Genomic DNA, 23543 nt, shown 5'->3' with positions numbered 1-23543 from the left:
GTCCTTAGTGAATATCCGTATTTGAAAAGTCGATAAACCAATCCTATAATTACCTCATCAAAAGCTAGTATGTGTTTACAAAAATAGAAAATGAATTACTTGTGGCAAAGTGAAAATGGAAAGGAAACAATTACTGTTTTTTGTTTCCGAAAATATGTGGTTTACTAGATTCCGGAAACTGATATTCACTTCGGCCGTTGTCCTAAGTGAAAATAAAGATTCGAAAAGTCAATAAAACCATCCTTCATTGACCTCATCAAAAGATAATATGTGTTTATAAAAATAGAAAATGAATTACTTGTGGCAAAGTATATATATTCTTTAAAATATTAATATGACATGTATTAATGCAAATTACGCGTCAAATAAAAGAAATGAAATGACAGATGAACTGAAATGAACAGATAATAAAACAAACTAATAAATATTCACTACACAGTTATCTATTAAAATTTATATTATTATGATAACCTGATAAAATAATCTGATCACGAAGCTTTAATCATCTGATGTTATTAACTCTGAATTTAATGGTGTACTTCTTTGTTTACCATTTTCATACTTTCAAAAAAAAATACGGACTTTGACATGAGGATTAACCTTTCAAAGTGTAATTTTTGTTATTAGCAAACAAGAAAATCAGATGTAGGTAGGTATAATGTCTATCTATTTCTATGTGGTATTGTGTGACAGTGTTATGAAACAAGTATAAAAAGTAATCATTAAGGTAGCACAATACAAAGATTTTATAACTCCAACTCCCAAGTTTTAAAATGCTGTAACTTTCTTAATAATGCTTGAAAATTTATAAAAGTGGTAGTTTTGGATAGCTAACAGATTACTCTTGCAAATAAATGCAATGTTAGTATTATGCAACAATTATGTAACCAATTATAATGTTAACTGTGTCTACAATATTTTTCACCAAATTTCCACTTTCAAATGAAATTAGCTTCTGCATAGGTATCCCTACAGGGTTGATTTATTATATGTTGTTCCTATGGCCATTACCTACAAAAGGGTGTCTCATATTTCAAATAGAATGTATACAATACATTTTACACCTAATTAAACATTATCTTCTTTTATGTGGTCGGAATGTTTACACTAATTAGAGATTTATGAGAGAATGGAATACCATAGAGACAATCTGAGACACCCTTTTGAAGCCCATGATGTGTTGATTAAGATTTCGTTACAATTTTCGGTATAGTTAATGAGATGATAGAGCTAAATTCATTCAAGTGAACTTACCCAGATTTTGCCACTAATTACATAATAATTGATTACATAATGATTGCATAATAAAAATATTGCATTCATTTAAAAGATTAATCTTTTATCTATCTATGTATACCTCTTTTATTATTTTCTATGCATTCGTAAGAAAGTTACAGCGTTTCAAAGGTTAGTGATTGGAAGTAAAAAAATCTTTGTATTGTGCTACCTTAAGTAGAGACAGATATATTTATACTGATTTTAATCTCTCTGTTTCTATATAAGTAATCATAATTGAATATTAGTTTTCAGAGTCAAGTTAACTGCATATCTACCAAAACAAAAGACAGTAATTTTTGTTATTTCCATTTTCCATTTTACGAAGAAAAAATGTATTGAATGACAACGAATTAAGAACCAAAACTAATGGGACTCGAGTATGTTGTCATGATTACTATAATAATAGTAACATATACGCGTCATTCACTTGTGAATCTTGAAGAACACCATATTCTAATTACAATTACTAATCATAAGGTGAAATTAAAAACAAACTTATTGGTCAACACACTATGAAAATAAAAAGACTGGGTATGAATGCAAATGTCGAGACAAATATCCATTAGGGGCCACATGCTTGGATTTACGCAACATTAGGACACCGAGCGCCTGTCAACAATGAGCAAAATCCATACCGTATCGTCACGGCATTATAAAACGTAGAACAGTTCAAACGAGAAAAATGCAAAACAATAAACGAAAAAAAATATATCATAAAGCGACTCATTACTGAAGACTTGGGAAGACTTTGAAAAGGCATACATTTACAGAATATGACGGGATACATACTATGTTTGTGAGTGGCCAATCCCCTTCACGAATGCTAGAACATATGAAATAAACTGAAAAAGTCAGTCGAGATTAACAATGTTTTCGTTAATTATTAATTTCTAGCAATGTCGACAAAATCGCAGAACAATGGCTCGGATGAGATGGGCGAAGAAACACCATTGTTACTTGCTAAAGATCCTCTTCTAAGAGTAAGGACATATTCACATAGCAGTGGAACAACTTCTCATCACAGCGAGGCAGGTATGAATAAATATATATAACATTTCACATAGTAGTAAACCCAGCAGTCAGAATAGGCTTAACTAAATAAAAAAAAAAAACACCAGAGGACCGAAAAAAGGGATAAAATGCTTAAAATTCTACAATAAGCGCACCAAAGTATACATATTGAGGACTCAAACAATTAAGAAAACTGGTATTTTCATGGATCATGATTAAGTTAAAGTACATGAAAATTAAGATAATCTGACAGATCAAAGAATCAATTAAAGCAGAAACAGAATACATGACTTCAACAGTTGGTTCATTATGACTCGTAACTTGTTATAGTGGAACACAAAATATTCCGAATTTGAAGACTTTAAATGAAAAATGGTTGACGTCTCAAAAAAATAAAAACAACTGACGAGTTGTACAATTAATCTTACAATATATTGAAATAAGAATAACAGTAGATAGAGGTATACGTCTAAAAAGACATAAAATAATCCGAACAACATCAATATAGGAACTTCGACAATTGACAAAAGTCTACAAAAAAGAGAAGAGATACAAAAAGAATATTTTATATCGTTAGTCGAAAACAAAAGGACAATGCCATGTATAAGGAAAACCAAAATGTTTTAAAGACAACCACATAATAAAACAACAAATGGAAAAATAAAGACACAGCAACAGTAACCCAACCAAACAATGGGGATGGAGTGGGGTTAAGGGGAGCCTCAGGTGTTCCGGAAAGTTAATTGGATCCTGCTCAACACATGTGTGTTTATAGAAATAAAGTAGTATAATTATCAAAGAGACAACTTTTCACCGAAGTTCAAATGAAGAGAATTCTTCATAAGTTAAGAAGTTGTAAATACATAAAACACAAATGATAACAAAAAAGATCTGCCATCAAATAATAAGCAATAGAACAAACATTTAGATACAACTAAATACGACCATTGACAATGCACTTGACTTGCCATACATAACCGACGTATATCATTAAAGAATTATCAAATAGACCATCCATTCTTCTCCAAAAATACTTAGAATGACCAAGTCGAAGTTCATAAAGTGTTCTAAAAAAATGAAAAAAAAGTCTCATTAATTTTGCTGTTGATTGGTATTCATGACATTTTTACATACATATTGTAAAGGCTAATTGGTATTCATGACATTTATACATACATATTTCAAAGGGTAATTGGTATTCATGACATTTATAATACATATTGTAAAGGCTAATTAGTATTCATGACATTTATACATACATATTGTAAAGGCTAATTAGTATTCATGACATTTATACATACATATTGTAAACATGGTAAAGGGTAATTGGTATTCATGACATTTATACATACATATTGTAAAGGCTTATTAGCATCTAAGTTTCAACGGTTTGATGCCAAAGTTATTGAAAGATAAAAGTAAGATAGATGCAACGAGAATTTTTAAATATTTTCCAGCAACGTTTGATTTTCGAGCACCACCTCCCAGTCACGTGACACCAGAAGACGTATTACAACGAATGAGATATGCCTTCAGAAATGACGGGTAATGTGTATTTCAAATCAAATATAAGTATGATTGTAATTAATTGTTGTCAAAATAGAACGACAAAAAGAAATCTAAATGGAAAATTTAATCAACTTTGCTTCTTTACGCTTTTCAACAGGAACTATTACGTTTATATCCAGGACAACACCATCTTAATAATATATGAGTACTAGCTAGTAGTTCAGCATGTCTTGAACTTTTGTCTTCAATTATAGTTTTCTCGTTGGCAAACATAAAACATCTCCTTATTGCATATTATGTATGTAATGCGTTGTATTAAGCTGATTTAACATAGTCATGCTTCCTTCAAAATAGATGTCTGAACAAAAATTCTCAAAGAAACAAAATAAAAAAATACAACATTTAGCCAAGCTGGTACCAATTCCGATTTGGAGCCAATATTCTAACTCACTTTTGCAGTGTAGCCATCGGAAACGAAACAAATGCTATTTATATGGTTTTGAACAGGTCGGTATTCTAAAAGTTTCCATAAATAGCCAAGTATATATATCCAAAAGAAAAATGTAAGAAGGAAAAAACACAAATACAAACATGTGTAATACACACACAATCCCTGGCATTTTGAAGTTGTTCAAGTCGTTCTGTGTTTGTTATAAAATTTTGTTTTATAGTTTTGATGCGGAAAATGATTTTGAAGCTGCACAATCCATGCTTAATACATTGGAACGATCTGCATTCCGAGACACAGTACTCGATAATTTAAAAGAAACGCCTATGTCTATGAGGGAACGACTTGGTTTGCGAAGGTACTGAATATGAAAAATGTTAAACATTTAAATAATTCAATTACCAATCTTGTGGTAGTTATTATTAAGTTACAATAGTCGACTCAAATTATCAAAAAATACATCAAATTTTAATTTTAAAAACCACAAAAGACCCGTTTAATCAATTCAAATATGTTTGCTTCTAATTATGTTTTTCTTCGCAAAGTGCTCTTCATGTAAAAAAAAAACATAATGAAAGCCATTGTCTCACTAGAATTAAAACGAGTAATTTTTCTCCCCCTTTTTCATCTAGGTTTTAATATTGATTGAATATACACCACTAGTATATTCTTGTCAAAGAGTAGGTAAACGGTATATGACTAATAAACATTTTCATTGGTTATCAGCTACTTATTTGTACATTTTAGACTAATATACTCAAAGACACATACTAGAAGGAAACGTGAACAAGAAATAGAAGAATCAACAACAAAGGTAAAACGAATTCAATACACATTGAAAAAATTACGAATATCTTATTGTCTCCATCGTCGAACACAAATAACATCAAAGACATGTTACATTTTGAGATTAAATTCAACACCAATCTTTTTACATCTCGTATTCGTTTTGTGCCCTGTCTGGTTGAGAAACGGCAGTGTTTCAGTAACACCTTGCCAATTCAACTTAGAAGCAAATATTTATATGTTAATTATAGAATATTTTGTTTAACTGTTTGTCTTTCCGGTAAGAGTTTTTGAAAAGCATTCCTTCTTGTTTGTAAATGTTTGTCTGGTTGAGACACACTATTGCAAAGAGAGTATAAATTTAATCAAAACGAAACCTCTATTAACCTTTCAAACTTAATATGTCGAAAATGTACAAATATTGTTCACCTCATATGTAAAAATAATGTAAATTCGAATTTTTTGAATTTTATATTGCAGAGCGGGAACCGCAATTACACATTTGTTCCATTTAATTTGTGGGAAGAAACAATCGCAAACTTATCAGGTTGGTGGTAACTACTGTTTTTTTTTAAATATTTTGTAAAAGGAAATAAATTGTACCATTGATCATTCATTTCATGACTTTCCCCATTTTTCTCTATTTCACAGAATGTTTCAAACATTTACTTTAAAAGAATCCCGAGTCAAGTAGTCTCCATTCATTTTATGTTAAACTGTTTGGCAATACAGAGCGACTCATAATTTACACAGGACTAAACAACGAAGCTTTAAACTTTTTACATTTGTTTGATTGGCTTTTTAGTAACCTACCTTGATAGCATTGTTGCGTTATACTTTAAGTTTGTTTGTTTTAGCTTTCTTTCGCATCACTGTTGTGTTATTCTTTAAACTTGTTTGTTTTAGCTTACTTTGGTACTTATGAAGCGTCATACTTTATGTTTGTTTGTTTAAGCTAATTTTGACAGTAATTTTGCGTCATTCTTTAAGTTTGTTTGTTTTAGCTTACTTTGGAAGTAATGTTGCGTCATACTTTAAGTTCCTGAGGATTTTGTTGTTGTTGAATATAGCAGCAGGAATACTGATGATATCCTTTATAACTGTTCCACAGGTAACACATATTAAAATAAGCAAATATTTGTATTGTACTCATTCTTATTTTTATATCTATTTGTACTGGGTTGCAAGCTAAAAACATTTTTTTCGATAGTCAGAAGTTGGTACCCCAGATTGGTTTGGAAATTCTAAGGTATTCTCGTAGGTAAAGGTTAGGAATAACAAATCCAAAACAAGTAAAAGATACGAAATATGATAACGAATTGACAAAAGCTTTGAATCATATTTATGTATAAAATCTGAACCAGCATTTAAAGATAAGTAGTTGACAACATGCTTATACTTTCTCAGTGCTTAAGACGTACGTTGTCTGAAAGAAATATAAATCATTAGCAATGGTATGAATCAGTAGGAAAGTGAAATAAATGACGTAGATGAAGAGGATTAAAAAAAAAATATTAACCCAAAAGTTCTATCAAATCCTGCTTCGGATTATACACATGTGGATACTAAAACCAAAATGTTTAAAAAGGTTTCTACATTTTAGGGTAATCAATCGCATATAATTTTATTGGCTGTGGTCACGATTATCTATTGTTTTGTCTGTTTGTTTATCTACGTTTTGGCAAATAAATTTGTCATCATATACAACAATACTAGGGAAAGTTAAGGAAGTTCGCTACTCAGTTTCAAATTCAGAAGCTTTTCATAACACTGGTACATATGTATAGGGAATTAATAAAGAAATCAAAAGAGCGAAAAAAAGTTATAGGTCCCTATGCTTGTTTTTGAGATATTAGCCATCGAAAATTTGGCGGAAAATTGTTCTCTCTTGATTTTTCATAGCTTTAACGTTGACAAGTTTGAGTTCTCAAAAAGTACTAAAAATAACAAGGCTTTTATAAGACTTTAACACATGGCTTATAATTTTAAACGGAAAACATTTATAAAAAGAAAAATGGGGGTTAGTGGGCAATTTGTTTTAAGGCATTCAAGTGGATAAAACCAGAGGATTCCGAAAATCTGACAAAAATCCCAACACATGACAAGCGAACATCATTAAATTTGAATGGTTTACCTTTTAGTCTGTTCTAAAGACCTTTTTTAGACCCAAACAGTGAAATAAAATTATTTTCGTTATTATGCCGTAAATTTTGATTTTCATTTAGGTTTTTACGAAAGTGTTAGATGATACAGAAACATTTTTGTTTAAAATTCATATAATATAACCATGGACATGGAGTAAAAAATGCAAATTCAATATGACAATTATATTACAATATAATACTCACATGGCATTGGTTGAAAATAAAATCAATTTAGATACCAGGATTGAAAGTTTATATTTACGCTAGATGCGCGTTTTGTCTACCAAAGACTCACATTTACAGTGACACTTGATTGAAAATGTTAAAAAGGCCAAATAAGACACGAAGGTGAGGAGCATTGAGGACCAAATATTCCTAAACATTGTGCCAAATACAGCACAGAAGTGCTGTTTACGTGCTGAGGGATTAAAAGTTATCGAGGACTGAGTGTCATTGCTTTGCCTTTATTTTGAATATCCCATATATATACTGCGTTTTTGAAACATTTGTATGCTTTGACAATTGTAATACATATTTTCTATTTCAGGCAATTGACGGACCACAATCGTTTAACTCATCTATAAGTCAGTTTGTAAGTCAGTTTTACGTTTTACGTCTTGATCTTAACCAGAATGTTCACTTGCCTGTCTAAAGTCAAAATAAGGTTAGGAGTTGAATTTTATATCTTAAACGTATGTTTTATCTTCATCTTTTTGCATATTGCGTGTTGATGGCAATTGTTTAAACGTCTAAATCAATAAACAACATATTTATACTTTGGGATGTATCCGTTTACTATTCAAGATTTTATTCGTATTCGTTCTTTTATAAGAAATACTTTAGTATCATTTATCCAAATTTTCCCGATATTGGCCAGAGTAACAGAAATATGGACTGCAGTGGCTTATCTGTGTTAAAAATTCATGACTAGCAATCGACTAAAAAGACAAATCTAGCTAACACAAAAGAACCGGGATAATCGCTCTTACTGGATCAAGACCCAACTGCGTCGACAGATCAAATGTCTCCTGATATTCCTGCATTAACCCCACACGAATACAACATAACTAGCCGTTTCCACTTATTACCTTTTAATTTTTTTTGAAGGGCTGGCTATCTAAAAGCATGTTACTGTTTGGATCCTACAGCTCAGATAAAATCCACAACACATACAATCAACCGCTAGCATATATTCTTACCTGGATGGGAGTCAGTCTTTTTTATTTGATAGTAATTGCTGTGGCGTAAGTTGTTTTTAGTTGTATCTTAACTTGGAACATCTAACAGTCTTTCATTTGATAGTAATTGCTGTGGCGAAAGTTATTTATAGTTATCTTAACTTTGAACATCCAACAGATTGAAAGACAGTATAGAATGTTTCAGTTTTATAAGAGAAAAAATAAAACTGATAAATATTGAAAAAGGGACTTGAGGTCAAATGAATAATAACATTAGCAAAATCAGATGCAAAAATGGGGATCTTTTCTGTTTGTATTTGCATTAAACGCCCTGGATGATATCCTGGAACCAAAAGTTTACGTTTACGCAAAACCGACCATTCAACACAGAAATACAGAAAGTGTTAGACCGAGAGTTGGACTTATAAAAACTGCATATCCAATAAACTAAGGATTCGCTACCTCATGCATATATTACAAGTACCTTATCTGTACGTATTTGGCAAAACCTTTTACAACATTTCGATTCCCCAATACTCCCCAACTTTGTAATTTATTTGACCTTTTGAACTTTTTTGATTCGATTTTAACCGAAGAGTCTTTTGTAGACTACAAAAACAATTATATCCTGGTATCCGTGATGAATTTATTCGTACTTCCATCCCAATCTTTGATCGTTGAATTTAAGCTTTTATAATGAAAATCCTCAAAATTAAGAATCTGATGAATACTATGATCATGATATCTATTAAATTATTTTTTGTTTTTACTTACAATTAATCTATTTCAGGATGCATGTTCGCTACCGACAAAGTAAACTATCTGACAATGCAGACGACTATGAGTTTGCTCTTCGAACATTCAGCTCATGGGATCACACAATATACTCAAAAGAGGGAGTGAAAGATAGACGAAAAGCGTTGTGTATGGAGTTAAAGGTATAGCAGGTTTGATAGAATTTATTGAGTATATTAATCTATTTTCTAGATGCGAAGCAATGCTATATTGAATAAACACTGGCGTTTTAAAAGACTGTATGTTGACCTTAATATTACAATATATTGCGACGTTATTATGCTCTCTCATTGCCGTATACAGAATGTATGGTACATCGCCTTATCAAAAACCAAACAGGTTATCCTTAACCAAACAGGATGACAAGGATCACAAAAAAAGGTACCTTGGAATGTACCCGTCCGGCAATAAAAACACATGGTCTGTTGGTTGATTTGTAAAGACATCGTTTTTTATCTTCACTGCGGTAGTCACACTATGTAGAACATATCGATTGGATTTATCATTTTTATTATCAATATATTCTTGCTTTGAACATTTTGTTGACACTTGGGGTGAAGCAAACAACAACACATCAATCTATCATCACCCTACTTTTGTATGTGCTCCTTATACATAAACCACTCTTAAATAGTCGACATCTATAACATGCAACACAAAATCTTAATCATTTAAATTAGAATATAACATGTGAACATTTCAAACGTGGAAAGGTGCTAAAATCATATTTCGAACGTATATGTCACCTATAAACCTTAAAATAACCTGTATTATATTTGGCTTTATAGTTTTGAAAAAATCATCATCATGTCCGAAAACACAAATATGTAATATGTAATTAAGATTTTTGCCTGTAAACTTCTTCAAGCATCAATTAAAAATAGATATACATATTTTCTAAATGCAATCTTTATTCTTAAAAAAGTTTTTTTTTCTATCTTAGGAGCGAATAAGAGAAGAACGTAAAGCAAGAAAACCAAGATTGGAAACAAGGTAACCAGAATACAGACCGTCCTATATAAATATATCAGTAAAATTAGATTCAGGGCATATGTCAACGACACACAAAAAAAATTATCATAGTATAGAAGTTTGTTTGACAAAATTAAGTTGGAAACAAATAATCACTGATTAAAAGAGAGGCAGAGAGGCGAAACATACAAGAGAGTCGTTTAAACTCACCAATCAAAAGTAAGCTGACACCAGCATGGCTTTAGACATGTTAAACTAAAAAGACAAACAGACAAACAAAAGTACACAAAACACAACTTAAAAAGCTAAAGACTGAGCAATACAAACCTCACCAAAAACTGTGGGTGACCTCAGGTGCTTTGGAATGGTAAACAGTTCCTGCTCCATTAACGACAACAGCTGAGTTGCTCATGTAACTACACATCCGTTTATAATTTTATTCGGTAGGGCACGTTCGTGAAAAGGTGACAAGATTGTCGTTACGACATTAGGAATATATCCTAATTCATCTTTGAAAGGGTTATTCCATAAAGGTCAACCAACTCGTGATGGAGTCGGTAAAATTTATGACAAGATGATTTCAACTTCACTACATGGAACTCCTGGTTTATGATAAATGTCCCAGTATTAGAGCGACATACTAATATATTATATATAGCTGAAAAATATTATTATTATTAGAGCACTTTACAAAGAAGTGATTTTAATTTACATTACATAATTACATAATGTGTACATTGATATGAAAATGTGCAAAACTACATTTAATCAAATAAAGAGATAAAAGAAACATTCTCCAATTCTATTTTAAAGACTCCTCCGATATCTTGGTCGTATCATCAGCAATACAGTTGTATTGGGATTACTCGGTGGAAGTGGTTATCTTGTATATTATGTTGCTGACGAATTTAAGCTTCCAGATAGCACACCCACAGAACTAAAGAAGCTGTTTGATAAATACCAGGTGATTCTTTGTTTAGTTATAATTCTCTATAATATAATAAGTTCTTATCTGATTTAAATATAAAAAAATCGTCTGTGGTGCCTTCTGTTATCATGCCATGTGATTCTGGGTACTGACAATGCCACTGAAAATGAAAAAAAATATCAAAACACAAACAGTTTACGAAAAACAACATCAAAAACTAAAGACTGAACAACAAGAACACCAATGAAAACCGGGGTAATCTCATGTGCTTGAGAAATGTAAGCAGAAACTTTTGTAGCATATATGTACAGACTTCAGCATGTAGGTTAATGGCTAAAGATTATAAATAAAAAAAAATGATACTATAACAACAAATGGGAAAATATATATATATAATATCAACGATAGCATTTTTATATGATTTATTCATTTAATAGATTTATAATTAAGTCAAATTGTTTCATGTGCTTTATACCAACATCAAATCATTAGCTACTGACAGATAGAATGGCCACGAAGTAACCGTATCGACCGTTTTATGAGAAACAAGCCAATTTGATTTCATATCTGGTCCTGAATATCCATTGAATGATTTCCACTAGAGGTTAAGCAACAATGTTTCAATCCTTCTGCACAACACGATTGTCAACATTTCATATGAGTGTTACAAAAAAGGTTTTCCTGTTTGCTTTTTAGATAATTTTTTCTGAATGTGTTTGTAAATACTAGAGCCACTATAAAATAAAAATGAGAATGAAAATTGGGAATGTGTCACAGGTACAACAACCAGACCAAAGAGCAAAAAAAAACAACCCAGCCTATATTTACCTGTACTACTGAGAAATACATGTATATTTTATATAAAGTAAATGGCAAATAAATTCATCATTGATACCAGGATGAAATTTTTTATTTTACGCCAGACGCGCGTTTCGTCTGCAAAAGACTCATCAGTGACGTTCGAATCCCCCCAAACAACCAAAACTATAAATTGTTAAGAATGTTTTTGCTCTTGTTTGAATTCGTTAATTAGTCTACTATTTGTTCATGGTATTGTTATGTTGTATTCAAAGCTTTTACACACAGAACTGTATTCAAGTATTATATGTTTTGAAGAGAAAAAAGGGTAAATTAAATGCCAATTACGTATATATTTGTACGATGCAACAACAGATTGGGATTCATAACACATGCACTTTACACATTGAAATACACGTGATAATTTGTGAAATGATAATTTTCTTTCAGCTGTCAGCAGTGGTTTCTTTATTGAAGCTTTTCATACCTCTCCTTTTTGAATTTCTTGTTCATCTAGAAGGATGGCCACCAAGAACAGCTCTAAAAATTACATTGTTTAGGCAAGTTTCGTTTCAGTTCAACTGGTTGTAATAATTTGTTTGAGACAGTTTTTGGAATGATTTTAAGATACATCGATTCTTCTTTACTTTACTCATTATTATGTAAGGCAATCATTATTTGTTAGAAATAATCTAGATAATGACATTTTATTAGGAAACAACAACCAAAAATAGCCTTATTTAATGAAAACATACCTTCGAGTATAAGTATACAAAGAAGTAATATGAACTATATGAATTATATAAGCAGACACGATTATATGTTTCATAATATCAGGAAATTCAAATGATGGAAATTTTAAAGTAAGCAACTTTGTAATTAGAATCGGTTTATGACTTTGAGAAAAACAACCCTAATACAGTTAATATTCGAATCAAACATGCGTTCCACTAAACAGAATCAATTAAAAAAAACAATAAAAAATATATATTTCCTCTAAGGGTGTGTTAGCGACATGGTAACTGATAATGAACGATACATATCTACCTATCATGTATATATTATCATTGCATGATATTTTCCGGTGAATAATACATTGCATTTGATTGTTTCAACGGTGTGGAAAGTGCAAATTTTTATGAACTGATTTTCATATTATTCGAAAAACTATGCAATTTTATCATCCATGTGCTAACCATTATGCATACTTTGTATAATATGTTTTAACAATTGTGTTTTATGCCGTATTAAAATGACACGCATATTTTACTTTTCAGAACAACGTTATTCTATTTTGCAAGTCTCGTAGTATTTGATATGTCATTACACAATGTTGCATCAGAATGCTCAAGTGATTCATGCAGTGACAAGGTATGAATAATTCATCTTATGGTCATGAATGAATTGGTACTTTAGACTATGTTGATAGAAAAGTAATTTAATTCGATTAAGTGTTACACATTTTACGATTTGCTTTAAAATGTATATTTGGTTTTCAAACAAAACCTATAGCTTCGAGCGTACCAGGTGAATATTAATCCAAATATTTCTAAACGCATGTAAGTCGTTACCCTAACTCAATATTTGAATAGAAAAAAAGCCCAAAGTGCATAGAAAGTAACTGAAGTTAACATTTATTTTCAAAATTAAGTGTGAATAGCATTGTCAAGAAACATAATGTTTAATTCGACTGTTACTTCCTCAAAGTCCAGCGGCAACTATTTTGAAAGGGGGTATCTGCACAGAAGAACGCGAATTAAAAAAACCATTTCACGGTGAACGAACAATTAAAATGATCTTGCACGTTGATCTTTTCACCGATTTCACGAAACACGGTGAATAACTAACCTTTTTCACGGCTGCACGTGAAATAAAATGGCAAAACACGTTGCACGAATATGACCCTTTACCACCCTCTTTTAAGAACAATCAAGACGAAAATAAATGATCAATGAAAACAAAGATAGTTGCTACAGAGTAGGACAACCTGGAGTTTATAGAAACATTAAAATGCCTTATGAAAAATAAGGGGATTTAAAAGATTCAAATCAAAGAAACAAGAAAATCAGTAAACTGTATTCTTAACTTTTTATAGAAGGTGGTAACATATAATTCCCCATAAACGCAGTATGAAAGAACTACACATGTATTTCAATGAAATATGTTTTAGGGTATAAATACAACTGAGGTTTGCTGTTGGGAGAATCGAGTTGGAGAAGAAGTTCTGAAAGTGGTGTTTATAGATCTGGGTTTATGTATAGCTGTTGGATTATTTTTTCATGTTGCGAAAGCGTTGTTTATAAAATGCAGAATATGTTGTATTCAGGTTTGTTTGAAAAAGCTCCATATAGAACCTATTGTTTTATTGTGTTGGTAGTCTTCACGATAAGGCTTTACAATCTATTGACTTTAATTTTATTTGCCTTGATAAAAGTTTGAATATTATCATTAAAAAAAAAGGGAAAAAGCAGAACTATAAATTATCTGCAGCAAAATAAACGAAAACTACAAAATCAAAAATAATACAAGTCCAAAACATTACAAGTTACACAGACCACCTGATTGACAAACAAAAGCCTGGTGTAGTATATTGTATAATGTTTGTACAATTATTTTGCTTACTTTTCTGTTACAACGAGGATTTATTTTTTCCCAAACAAAGTCCACAACATTGAAAAAGTTGCTTATTTTGTTTCTTTAAAAGTTTGAAAAAAAACATTATAAACTAATTCACGATTAAATCCGTCGTCGATTCCAATAAAAACATTATATATGAACTGACTGCACATTCGTAAGTCTTTTTTGTAAACATATAATTGGATGATAGACCAATACATTATATTCCTATTTGCCATAACATTGTTTCAAAGAAACAGTTAACAAAAAGATTAATAAGGGTAAAATCTTTAAATCAACAAATATCAAAGAAATTTAGTCAACACGACATACACACGTTATCGCATTAACAAAATATATAAACTGTCTCGAGAAATAAGCCTGACAAATATCTATGAGTGTCTTGAGGGAGTTCTCTATTTTTCTTTTTTGTTATAATTGTTATGTCATTTTTTTCTATTCTTTATACTGTCAACCTATTATTTATAAAGTTTAGCTCCCCATTATTTCTTTTCTGTATTTTTCGCCCATTATTGCATATTCTGTACACCTCCAACCACATTCTAAGCTACAGTGCAAATGCTATTTATTTGAATGAAATCAATAACCAAATATGTTGTAATGTTGCACTCTTGTTTAAATTTCAGTTAGAACTTAGTGAGTTTGGCATAACATCTAGTGTGTTAGATTTGATATATGGTCAAGGATTGATATGGCTTGGATTATATTTTTCTCCATTGATAATAGTGATTGGAATTATTAAATTATTCGTTGTGTTCTACACACAATTATTTGTCGCCAAAATGGCCATGGTTGCTCCAAAGAAAGTATTTCGAGCATCACGATCAGGGAACTTTTATTTGTTTATACTCCTGCTCACGTGGTTTTTGTGTATACTTCCAACTGCTTATACGATTGCAGAGTAAGTAATGTTGATATAAGTGTGTGTATTGCAACATTACAAGTGGATATAGTACAAAACAAATGAAACATGGAAAAGTTAAAAGTAAAATCATAAAATACTGAACTCAAAACTCAAAATTCAAAACGGAAAGTCCCTTATCAAATGGCAAAATCAAAAGCTAAAACAAATCAAGATATGATGTTTTTAGTTGTATCTTCTAACATAAAGATACACTGGCTTTTCTAAAGTCCGTTTTATTAACTAGTTGATATTTACTATCGTATAGTGTATAAGATTCTATATTCCACCATTTCCCAATCAAGGAACAACATTAAACGAAAGAAAGTAAGGTTGAAACTGCGAAATACTATTTTCTTTATTGTATTTAACTTTATATGACAACCAATAAAACCAAAGGAAAAGAAATATGTTTCATGCTGGACTAATGGAAATAAACTCAATTTTAGTGTCTGAAAACAACAGCCTTAACCTTCTGATGTCATCTATATCGTGCATTCATGTTGTAGGAACATTGTAATTTCGTTGACAAGCAAAAAATAAGCACCCGTTCATATAAAACAATATAAAAGATTGTATAGCTTTGAATTACGAGTACCTGCAAATAACGCAATTGTCATATATGGTCTTTACGAAATGTTGACGTGTTCGTGGAACTGGTAATAATTCGCAGGTTAGTAACAATTCCACAGATTATACAAGGAAACTTCAAGTAATATGTTTTAGAGATTGCTGTTACTAGATGCTTACACGGAATGCATTTTACTGTTATTTTTATAGAGTTAGTCCCTCTGCAGATTGTGGACCCTTCAAAAAGATGTGTAAGGCATATGATGTGATATCTCATAGCATTGGAACCTGGCCAGACTGGCTTGAGGAACCTATCAAATATATTGGAACAGCGGCAGTCATTATTCCTGTAATTATATTGCTATTGTAAGTTCATTTGGTTTGGTTTTTGGACTGATTGTTGCTAACATATCTCCCTTTGGTCATATTTGGTGTTTTTGATTATATAGATACACTTGTCAACATAATAAACGATACAGGGTAATGCATTTTCCATATTTCATGAAAAAATTATACTAGATGAACTAAGCTGAATTTGGTAAAGACATTTTTTTATTTTCTTTCATTTCAATAATCTAAAAGAAACTCATTATAGATACCGGGATTGAAATTTTATATTTACGCCAGACACGCGTTTTGTCTACAAAAGACTCACCAGTGACGCTAGAACCAAAAAATGTTAAAAGATCAAATAAAGTACGAAGTTGAAGAGCATTGAGCACCAAAAATTCCTAAAAGATTTTCCAAATACAGCTAAGGTAATCTATTCCTGAGATAAAATTTTGTTAACAGTTAATTTATAATTATGAACATATTAATGATAACTCAAGTCAACACAGAAGTGCTTATTTGTTTTTGCCTTTAAGCATTTTTTGTTCGAGCGTCACTGACAAGTCCTATGTAGACGAAACACACATGTCGTGTACTATATTTTTATATTCAAACTGGTTTCTACTATTACTAGGTCGATGCTATTGTGAAAATAAATGAAAGAGGGAAAGGGATTACATAAGTAATTTACAAAAAAGAAACAGAAATAAGACGGGGACATACAAATTCAGGGTCTAGAAAGCCCATAACTATTTTGCTTTGAAATATTTGGTGTTGATTTCACATGCGTTTGTAATATTATTCAGGTTGGTAGCTCTTTACTATAGAGCTAAGTCTTCCTCTTATGCTGATCTGATTAAAGAACTTAGAAATCAACTCAAATTTGTAAGTACTCAAATTACACATGCTGTCTGCTTATTTTGCTTTTGATATCTGTAATTTTGCGATAATTTTCAACATATATAAACTAAGAAGTGAAGATGTGGTATGATTGTCAATGAGACAACAGGCCACAACAGTTCAAATGAAGTTAATGTAAGCAATCATTACCAACGGTATCACCTTCAACAATTAGAAAAAAAAAATCATATCGTATAGCCGATTTTAAAAAAATGAGACCAAAATGAAACAGAAATTATCAACAATAGGTCCCCGTACGGCCTTCATCAATGAGCATAGCCCATACCGCATTGTCAGCTATGAAAGACCCCGAAATGAAGATGTAAAACAAGAAACGAGAAAACTAACGATATTATTTGTGAATAAAAATGAACGAAACACAAATATGTAAGACATAAATAAAGGACAACCATTGAATAACAGGCTCCTGACTTGATAATCTATTCAGAAATGAATTGAACAATAAATAAGTAAAAATTTGAACTTTCAGTTGTGACTATTCAAGAGAAAGGATTAATGTTATTGTTATGTAAAAGCGCTTTATTATTTACATATTATATTACAGAACAGAAAATCACAATGATATCACAAGGCTATTTAATTACTTCAGATCTTTGAAAAAACTAAGAAAGAAATACAAAGAATTAAACTATTATCCGCGTTTGTTTAGAATTATTATCTAAGATTTTTATAGGAAAGAAAAGTTGAGAAGAGGAAAGTGTATGCTAGTGCTCTTTCAACACCTTGTAAGTTTAATACTTAACTTGAAACCAGTAGGTTTTAGTTACATAAAGAAAAAACTATGCGTAGGGATAGACAGCAAATATTCTAATTATAGTACTTGTTTGGTCGGTCATTGAAATATACAGTCCACCATAAGTTAAGCACTGTCAATTGTTATTGCATCGATAATTAAAACTAATTAGATATGCCTCGAAAAAGAGAAAGCATTCAAGTGGAAATTTTGATAACATATACCATAAACAAACCTTAAACTTATATTTGGTCACCTACGCAGGTTCTATACATTTAGAAATAGTGCAAATTACACAAATCAGAAACAGAATTTAAGTTTCTCTGTGACTTTATTTTTTTACAACAATTAATCACCCAATCTAATTAAAATTCTCAATTAAAAATCTTTGGTAAGTTCGTAAAATCAAGTGTCAATATTACAGTAAATAGGAAGTGAAACCATCTCTCTTCCGGTACATTTCCATAAAACGGCGTCTCATACCCTGTACAAGCTTTCTGAAAAATATATTGCCAGTTGTATTAAGGTGTTTCTTAACTTTTGACGGACTGTATATAAAACGAAAAAGTGAAGATGTGGTATGATTGCAAATAAGACAACACCCCACAACAGTTCAAATGAAGTTAATGTAAGCACACATTACCAATGGTATCACCTTTAACAATTAGAAAAAAACAATTCATATCGTATAGCCGGTTTAAAATAAAATTACATAATATATTAGTAAAATATTTACAAATTTTTCTAAAGTGATTAATAATATCTGTTTCAAATCGATCGATTAATGTGAAAATGGCATGAAACATAGAAAATAGAAGTAACAATATTTTAGCTATTTAAGCTATTTATCAAATACTGGATATTAAATATAGATGAATACATTGGATGGTTTTGAAATGGTGTTCATATTTGAAAAAGATTGATTGCTTCAATGGATCGGCAAATTCTGAACTTCATCAAACAGAAAGCTCCATTATAAGATACAAGTATTTGTTTGCGGGTTTTTTTTATCACGTAGGAGTATGATGCAGTTGATGGGCTGTTTATATTCAAAGAGATTGATTGCGTCTATGCATTTACAACTACATAAGTCCATCACACAGCATGCTCTGTTATAATATGCAAGTTATTCTATTTTTGTCCAATCATTTTACCAATATCAAGTAGAATGCTGTCTGAAGCCTTTTAATGATAGTGTATCTTTTATTTTTTGTAGTTGGCACAGCAAGTAAAGCCACGGGACAAAAGTACGAATTTGACGTGGAACAGATAAACTTTCCGAAAACAAAGACAAACATATAAAATGTAAAAATAAAATATTTAATAGTGATGAATAACGGTTCTCGGATAATTATACATCAGTATGTTCGTAATCATTATTTATCTAAAGTGCAAAATAGATCTGTGACAATTAGTGCAATGAATATTGATGTATTGTACCACTTTGCCAGTTATAGGAAAAGGGCAACCTGATATATGTTTTTGTACTTTTATGAAATTCAGCTTTGTGAAATTCTGTTTCCCTAAACATCAATTATGCTTCAATTATGGGCATTATGTTTTTCTTTCTGTTCGTTCGTCCGTCTAAAATGTTAAAGTTTTTGTTCGAAGTAGTATTTGATGAAATTAAAAGTCCAATTTACTTAGTACACATGTTTCTTATGATCAGATCTGTCTAATTTCTAATTTTAATGCGAAATTTGTCTTTTGATCCCAATTTCAAGGTCCACTGAACATAGAAAATTAAATTTCGAGTGGGCCATCCATGTACTTATTTTTATTCCTAAATATGTATGTCTCATTTTACCATTTCTCAACACAATGCAAATCTATATTGTACCTTTGATCGCAGAATTGTATAACAGCTACTAGAAAGAGAGTAACGTTTGATCATCAGCTTATAAGCCAGCGCAACAATTTTGATATAGGTAGAAAGGCCATTTATCTTTAAATTGAATAGACGTTGCCATAATTTTAGCCTATAGGGACACCTAACTTCATATAACGTTTTTAAGAATGGGCATTACCAATTTGTAATTGTTGCGTTCTTTCGCCCAAACACGATTAGAGAAATGGAACAGCAGTATAATCAAAAATAGATACAAGAAGATGTGGTATGAGTGCCAATCAGACAACTCTCAATCCAAGTCACAACTTGTAAAAAAAAACCATTATAGGTCTAAGTACGGTCTTCAACAACGCAGCCTTAGCTCACACCGAAAGTTAGCTACATGTATAAAAGGCCCAAAAAGTTTGATTTTTTCAGAGACAATTGATACTTATCCACTACATTAATGGTTTTCTCAAAATCCAATAAGCAAAAAAAAAATATGCATTACCATTACCGCTTATAATCGAATATTAAGTTGATACTATCATCATTCATGTCCTGTACCCATTTAACTATCATATAGACAACGGCAGTTTACAAGTTTTATCACTTCATAGATGTAAGATAAAGTACTGTGTACATGTAAAAGGGACTTCCTTAATTACCTTATTTAATATAAGGATAGACTGATTGGATCATCATATTTTTTTATTACATTTATCATTCCATATGACATTTCCCACTACTAAATTGACATTTCTCACTTCCAGGTTGACATTCCTTTATCCAGGACCAGACACAAGTTGGTTCCTTTTTCCTTTTTCCTTTTTCGATATTCAAATTTTAAAAAATATTACAAGTCCTAACTAAAAAAATTTTTTCCTTCAAAATTTTTTTTCCTCAGAATTTTTTTTTCCTCAAAATTATTTTTCCTCAAATTTTTTTTTCCTCAAAATTTTTTTTCCTCAAAATTTTTTTTTCCTCTTTTTTTCCTCAAATTTTTTTTTTCCTCAAAAAGTGTTTTCAAATTTTTTTTTCGTTTCCTTATTCGGTTTCTTTTTCCTTATTCGATTTTCATTTCATTATACAGTTTCTATTTCCTTATTCGATTTCCATTTCCTTATTCGATTTTCATTTCCTTATTCGGTTTCTTTTTCCTTTTTCAATGTTCATTTCCTTTTTCGGTTTCTATTTCCTTATTGGATTTTCTTTTCCTTATTCGATTTCCATTTCCTTATTCAATTTCCATTTCCTTATTCGGTTTCTTTTTCCTTTTTCAATGTTCATTTCCTTTTTCGGTTTCTATTTCCTTATTGGGTTTCTATTTCCTTATTGGGTTTCTATTTCCTTATTGGGTTTCTATTTCCTTATTGGATTTTCGTTTCCTTATTCGATTTCCATTTCCTTATTCGATTTCCATTTCCTAATTCGGTTTCTTTTTTCCTTTTTCAATATTCATTTCCTTTTTCGGTTTCTATTTCCTTATTCAGTTTCCATTTCCTTATTGGATTTTCATTTCCTTATTGGATTTTCAAGTCCAAACTGAATTTTTTTTTTCCTTCAAAATTTTTTTCCTCAAATTTTTTTTCCCTCAAAATTTTTTTTCCTCAAATTTTTTTTTTCCTCAAATTTTTTTTCCTCAAAAAGTTTTTCAATTTTTTTTTTTTTCGTTTCCTTATTCGGTTTATTTTTCCTTATTCGATTTCATTTCCTTATACAGTTCCTATTTCCTTATTCGATTTTCATTTCCTTATTTTTTTTCTTTTTCCTTTTTCGATTATCATTTCCTTATTCGGTTTCTTTTTCCTTACTCGATTTTCATTTCCTTATTCGATGTCTATTTCCTTATTCGAATTCCATTTCCTGATTCGATTTTCATTTCCTTATTCGGTTTCTTTTTCCTTTTTCAATATTCATTTCCTTTTTCGGTTTCTATTCCCTTATTCGGTTTCTATTTCCTTATTGGATTTTCATTTCCTTATTCGATTTCCATTTCCTTATTCGATTTCTGTTTCCTTATTCGGTTTCTATTTCCTTATTCGGTTTCTATTTCCTTATTCGGTTTCTTTTTCCTTATTCTGTTTCTGTTTCCTTATTTGATTTCTTTTTCCTTATTAAATTTTCATTTCCTTATTCGGTTACTATTTCCTTATATTTTCAACTATCAAACATCAACACACACCAAACTTGATGTAATTGAAAGATATCTAGCGGTCAATATACAGGCTCGAACAAAAGACAAAAAAGGAAAAATATAGCGAGCTTTTTTGGGATGAAGATGTAGTAAAGACCGAATGTCAGTTTTAGTCGGATATACTTTAATGTTAGTCTTACATGTTGTTATGGAACTCATTCCTCATTTATTCGTCAAGTGATCATCATTTTATATTGTTAACGTTCCATTGCGTACATCGCTTAATGTGCGCCAGTTTTAGGAGTTTTATACAGGACAGTGTAGGAATCCATGATACTTTCCCCTTTCTCTGAATAACGAAAACTGCTCAGCGTGTCATGTGCACAACTACAAGGAACATTCAGCGGACACGTTGTCCAAAGGAACAATTCATGGCTAACCACAGCATGAGTTACATTAAAACATTACAAATTTTGTATTTACATCAGCCATGAACTGTTTTAATATCTTTTCTTATGTTATAAAGAAATTATGAACATTTTACCGTTCAAACTGTTCGTATCTGCGATGAGACAACTTAATTCCAGACAGAACCCGACGTGTGCAAGAATATTTATCTATTTATTATTATAAAGAACTTTAACGGCTTTTTATATCTACGAACTGTTTATCCGTATATTTTATGGACTTTAGTTAAATTATCATTGAACACATTGTAAAATTGCATTTATATTTTTATTGTCGGTTTTTCATCTTTTGGATTGGTAGTAAAATAAAAGTCAGCTTCTGATTGTTTTATCCTTACATTAACCCAGTCATCTTGGTTACACTCACTGGTCCGGCCAGTACACAGGTATAGATGTGTATATATATCATTAATTCAGTGGCGATGGCAAATAGACACTGATAAGTCTTGAATGAAATTTTATAGTATTGAATGTTTCTTCATTAGTTGACTAAAAAGAAGTGGAGGTATGTTCTTATTGCCGACAAGAGAGGCACTCTACCTATATTAATTTGTGCATAAAGCGATTGAAAGTTGTTAGATACTGAATGCTTTTACCACAAATGCGCCGAAGTTTTAATCTGTGTATATATACTTAAAATACGATGATAAAATTCATGTCTTTTTCAGGTTTTCTGTCAGATCCAACCATGAAGTAAGTCATGTTTGTGAGATATGGTTTTAGTCGATGATGTTCATGAAGGATCTGTAGTACAAAGTATATCACTGGATTGAGCTCTCTGTCTAAGTGTATCATTAAAGTGCTTTGCTTTGAGCTGAGTTCATTGCGGTGCAATTCATTTTTTGTGAAATAAAGATTTGACAGACAACGCTCATGTACAAGGATTTGTCAAAGTAGTATTCATTCTATGTACAATGTATGTAATCACTGTGCTTAAACGGCCGTGGGTAACTTAAGTTACCTACAGCCCAAAATGGAGCCGCCTGGCTTCGGTTAGGAAGTTTGCTCCTATATGATAATAATACAATGAATACAAAAGAAATGTTCAGTAATTAAAAAGTTATATAAATCTTTTAAGAAAACTCTGCAATGTAAAACGTGGTTTATTACTAAAAAATAATTGATTACAGCGCGATTTTCCAAAACACTTATGATGTCCGTAACTTCAAAAC

The 23543-nt window shown here is 30.9% G+C and overlaps 1 protein-coding gene across 1 annotated transcript; it reads left to right on the top strand.

Moving 5' to 3' along the window:
* Nucleotides 1-516: 516 nt before the first annotated feature.
* Nucleotides 517-19508, top strand: LOC139500407 (transmembrane channel-like protein 3). Its single transcript, XM_071289146.1, has 20 exons — nt 517-649; nt 2173-2310; nt 3747-3834; nt 4470-4604; nt 4994-5060; nt 5513-5579; nt 6037-6143; nt 7724-7822; nt 8278-8420; nt 9145-9292; nt 10093-10142; nt 10935-11085; nt 12298-12407; nt 13125-13218; nt 14018-14173; nt 15111-15385; nt 16166-16321; nt 17092-17170; nt 17880-17931; nt 19156-19508. Exons 2-20 carry the CDS (start codon nt 2175-2177, stop codon nt 19239-19241), a joined length of 2199 nt encoding a protein of 732 aa, XP_071145247.1. The 5' UTR covers nt 517-649; nt 2173-2174; the 3' UTR covers nt 19242-19508.
* The last annotated feature ends 4035 nt before the right edge of the window (nt 19509-23543 follow it).

The sequence above is a fragment of the Mytilus edulis genome, chromosome 13 (genome assembly GCF_963676685.1).
Source record: "Mytilus edulis chromosome 13, xbMytEdul2.2, whole genome shotgun sequence".
Taxonomy (NCBI): Eukaryota; Metazoa; Mollusca; class Bivalvia; order Mytilida; family Mytilidae; genus Mytilus; species Mytilus edulis.
Note: the sequence above shows the minus strand (reverse complement) of the source record. Positions and strands in the feature narration are given on the sequence as shown.

Bases quoted from the DNA above. Each gene is read 5' to 3' on its own strand.
- LOC139500407 (XM_071289146.1), top strand. From the start codon at position 2,175: ATGTCGACAAAATCGCAGAACAATGGCTCGGATGAGATGGGCGAAGAA. The intron at 15,386-16,165 runs GTAAGTAATGTT...TTATTTTTATAG, and splicing joins ACTGCTTATACGATTGCAGA to AGTTAGTCCCTCTGCAGATT. The intron at 16,322-17,091 runs GTAAGTTCATTT...AATATTATTCAG, and splicing joins CCTGTAATTATATTGCTATT to GTTGGTAGCTCTTTACTATA.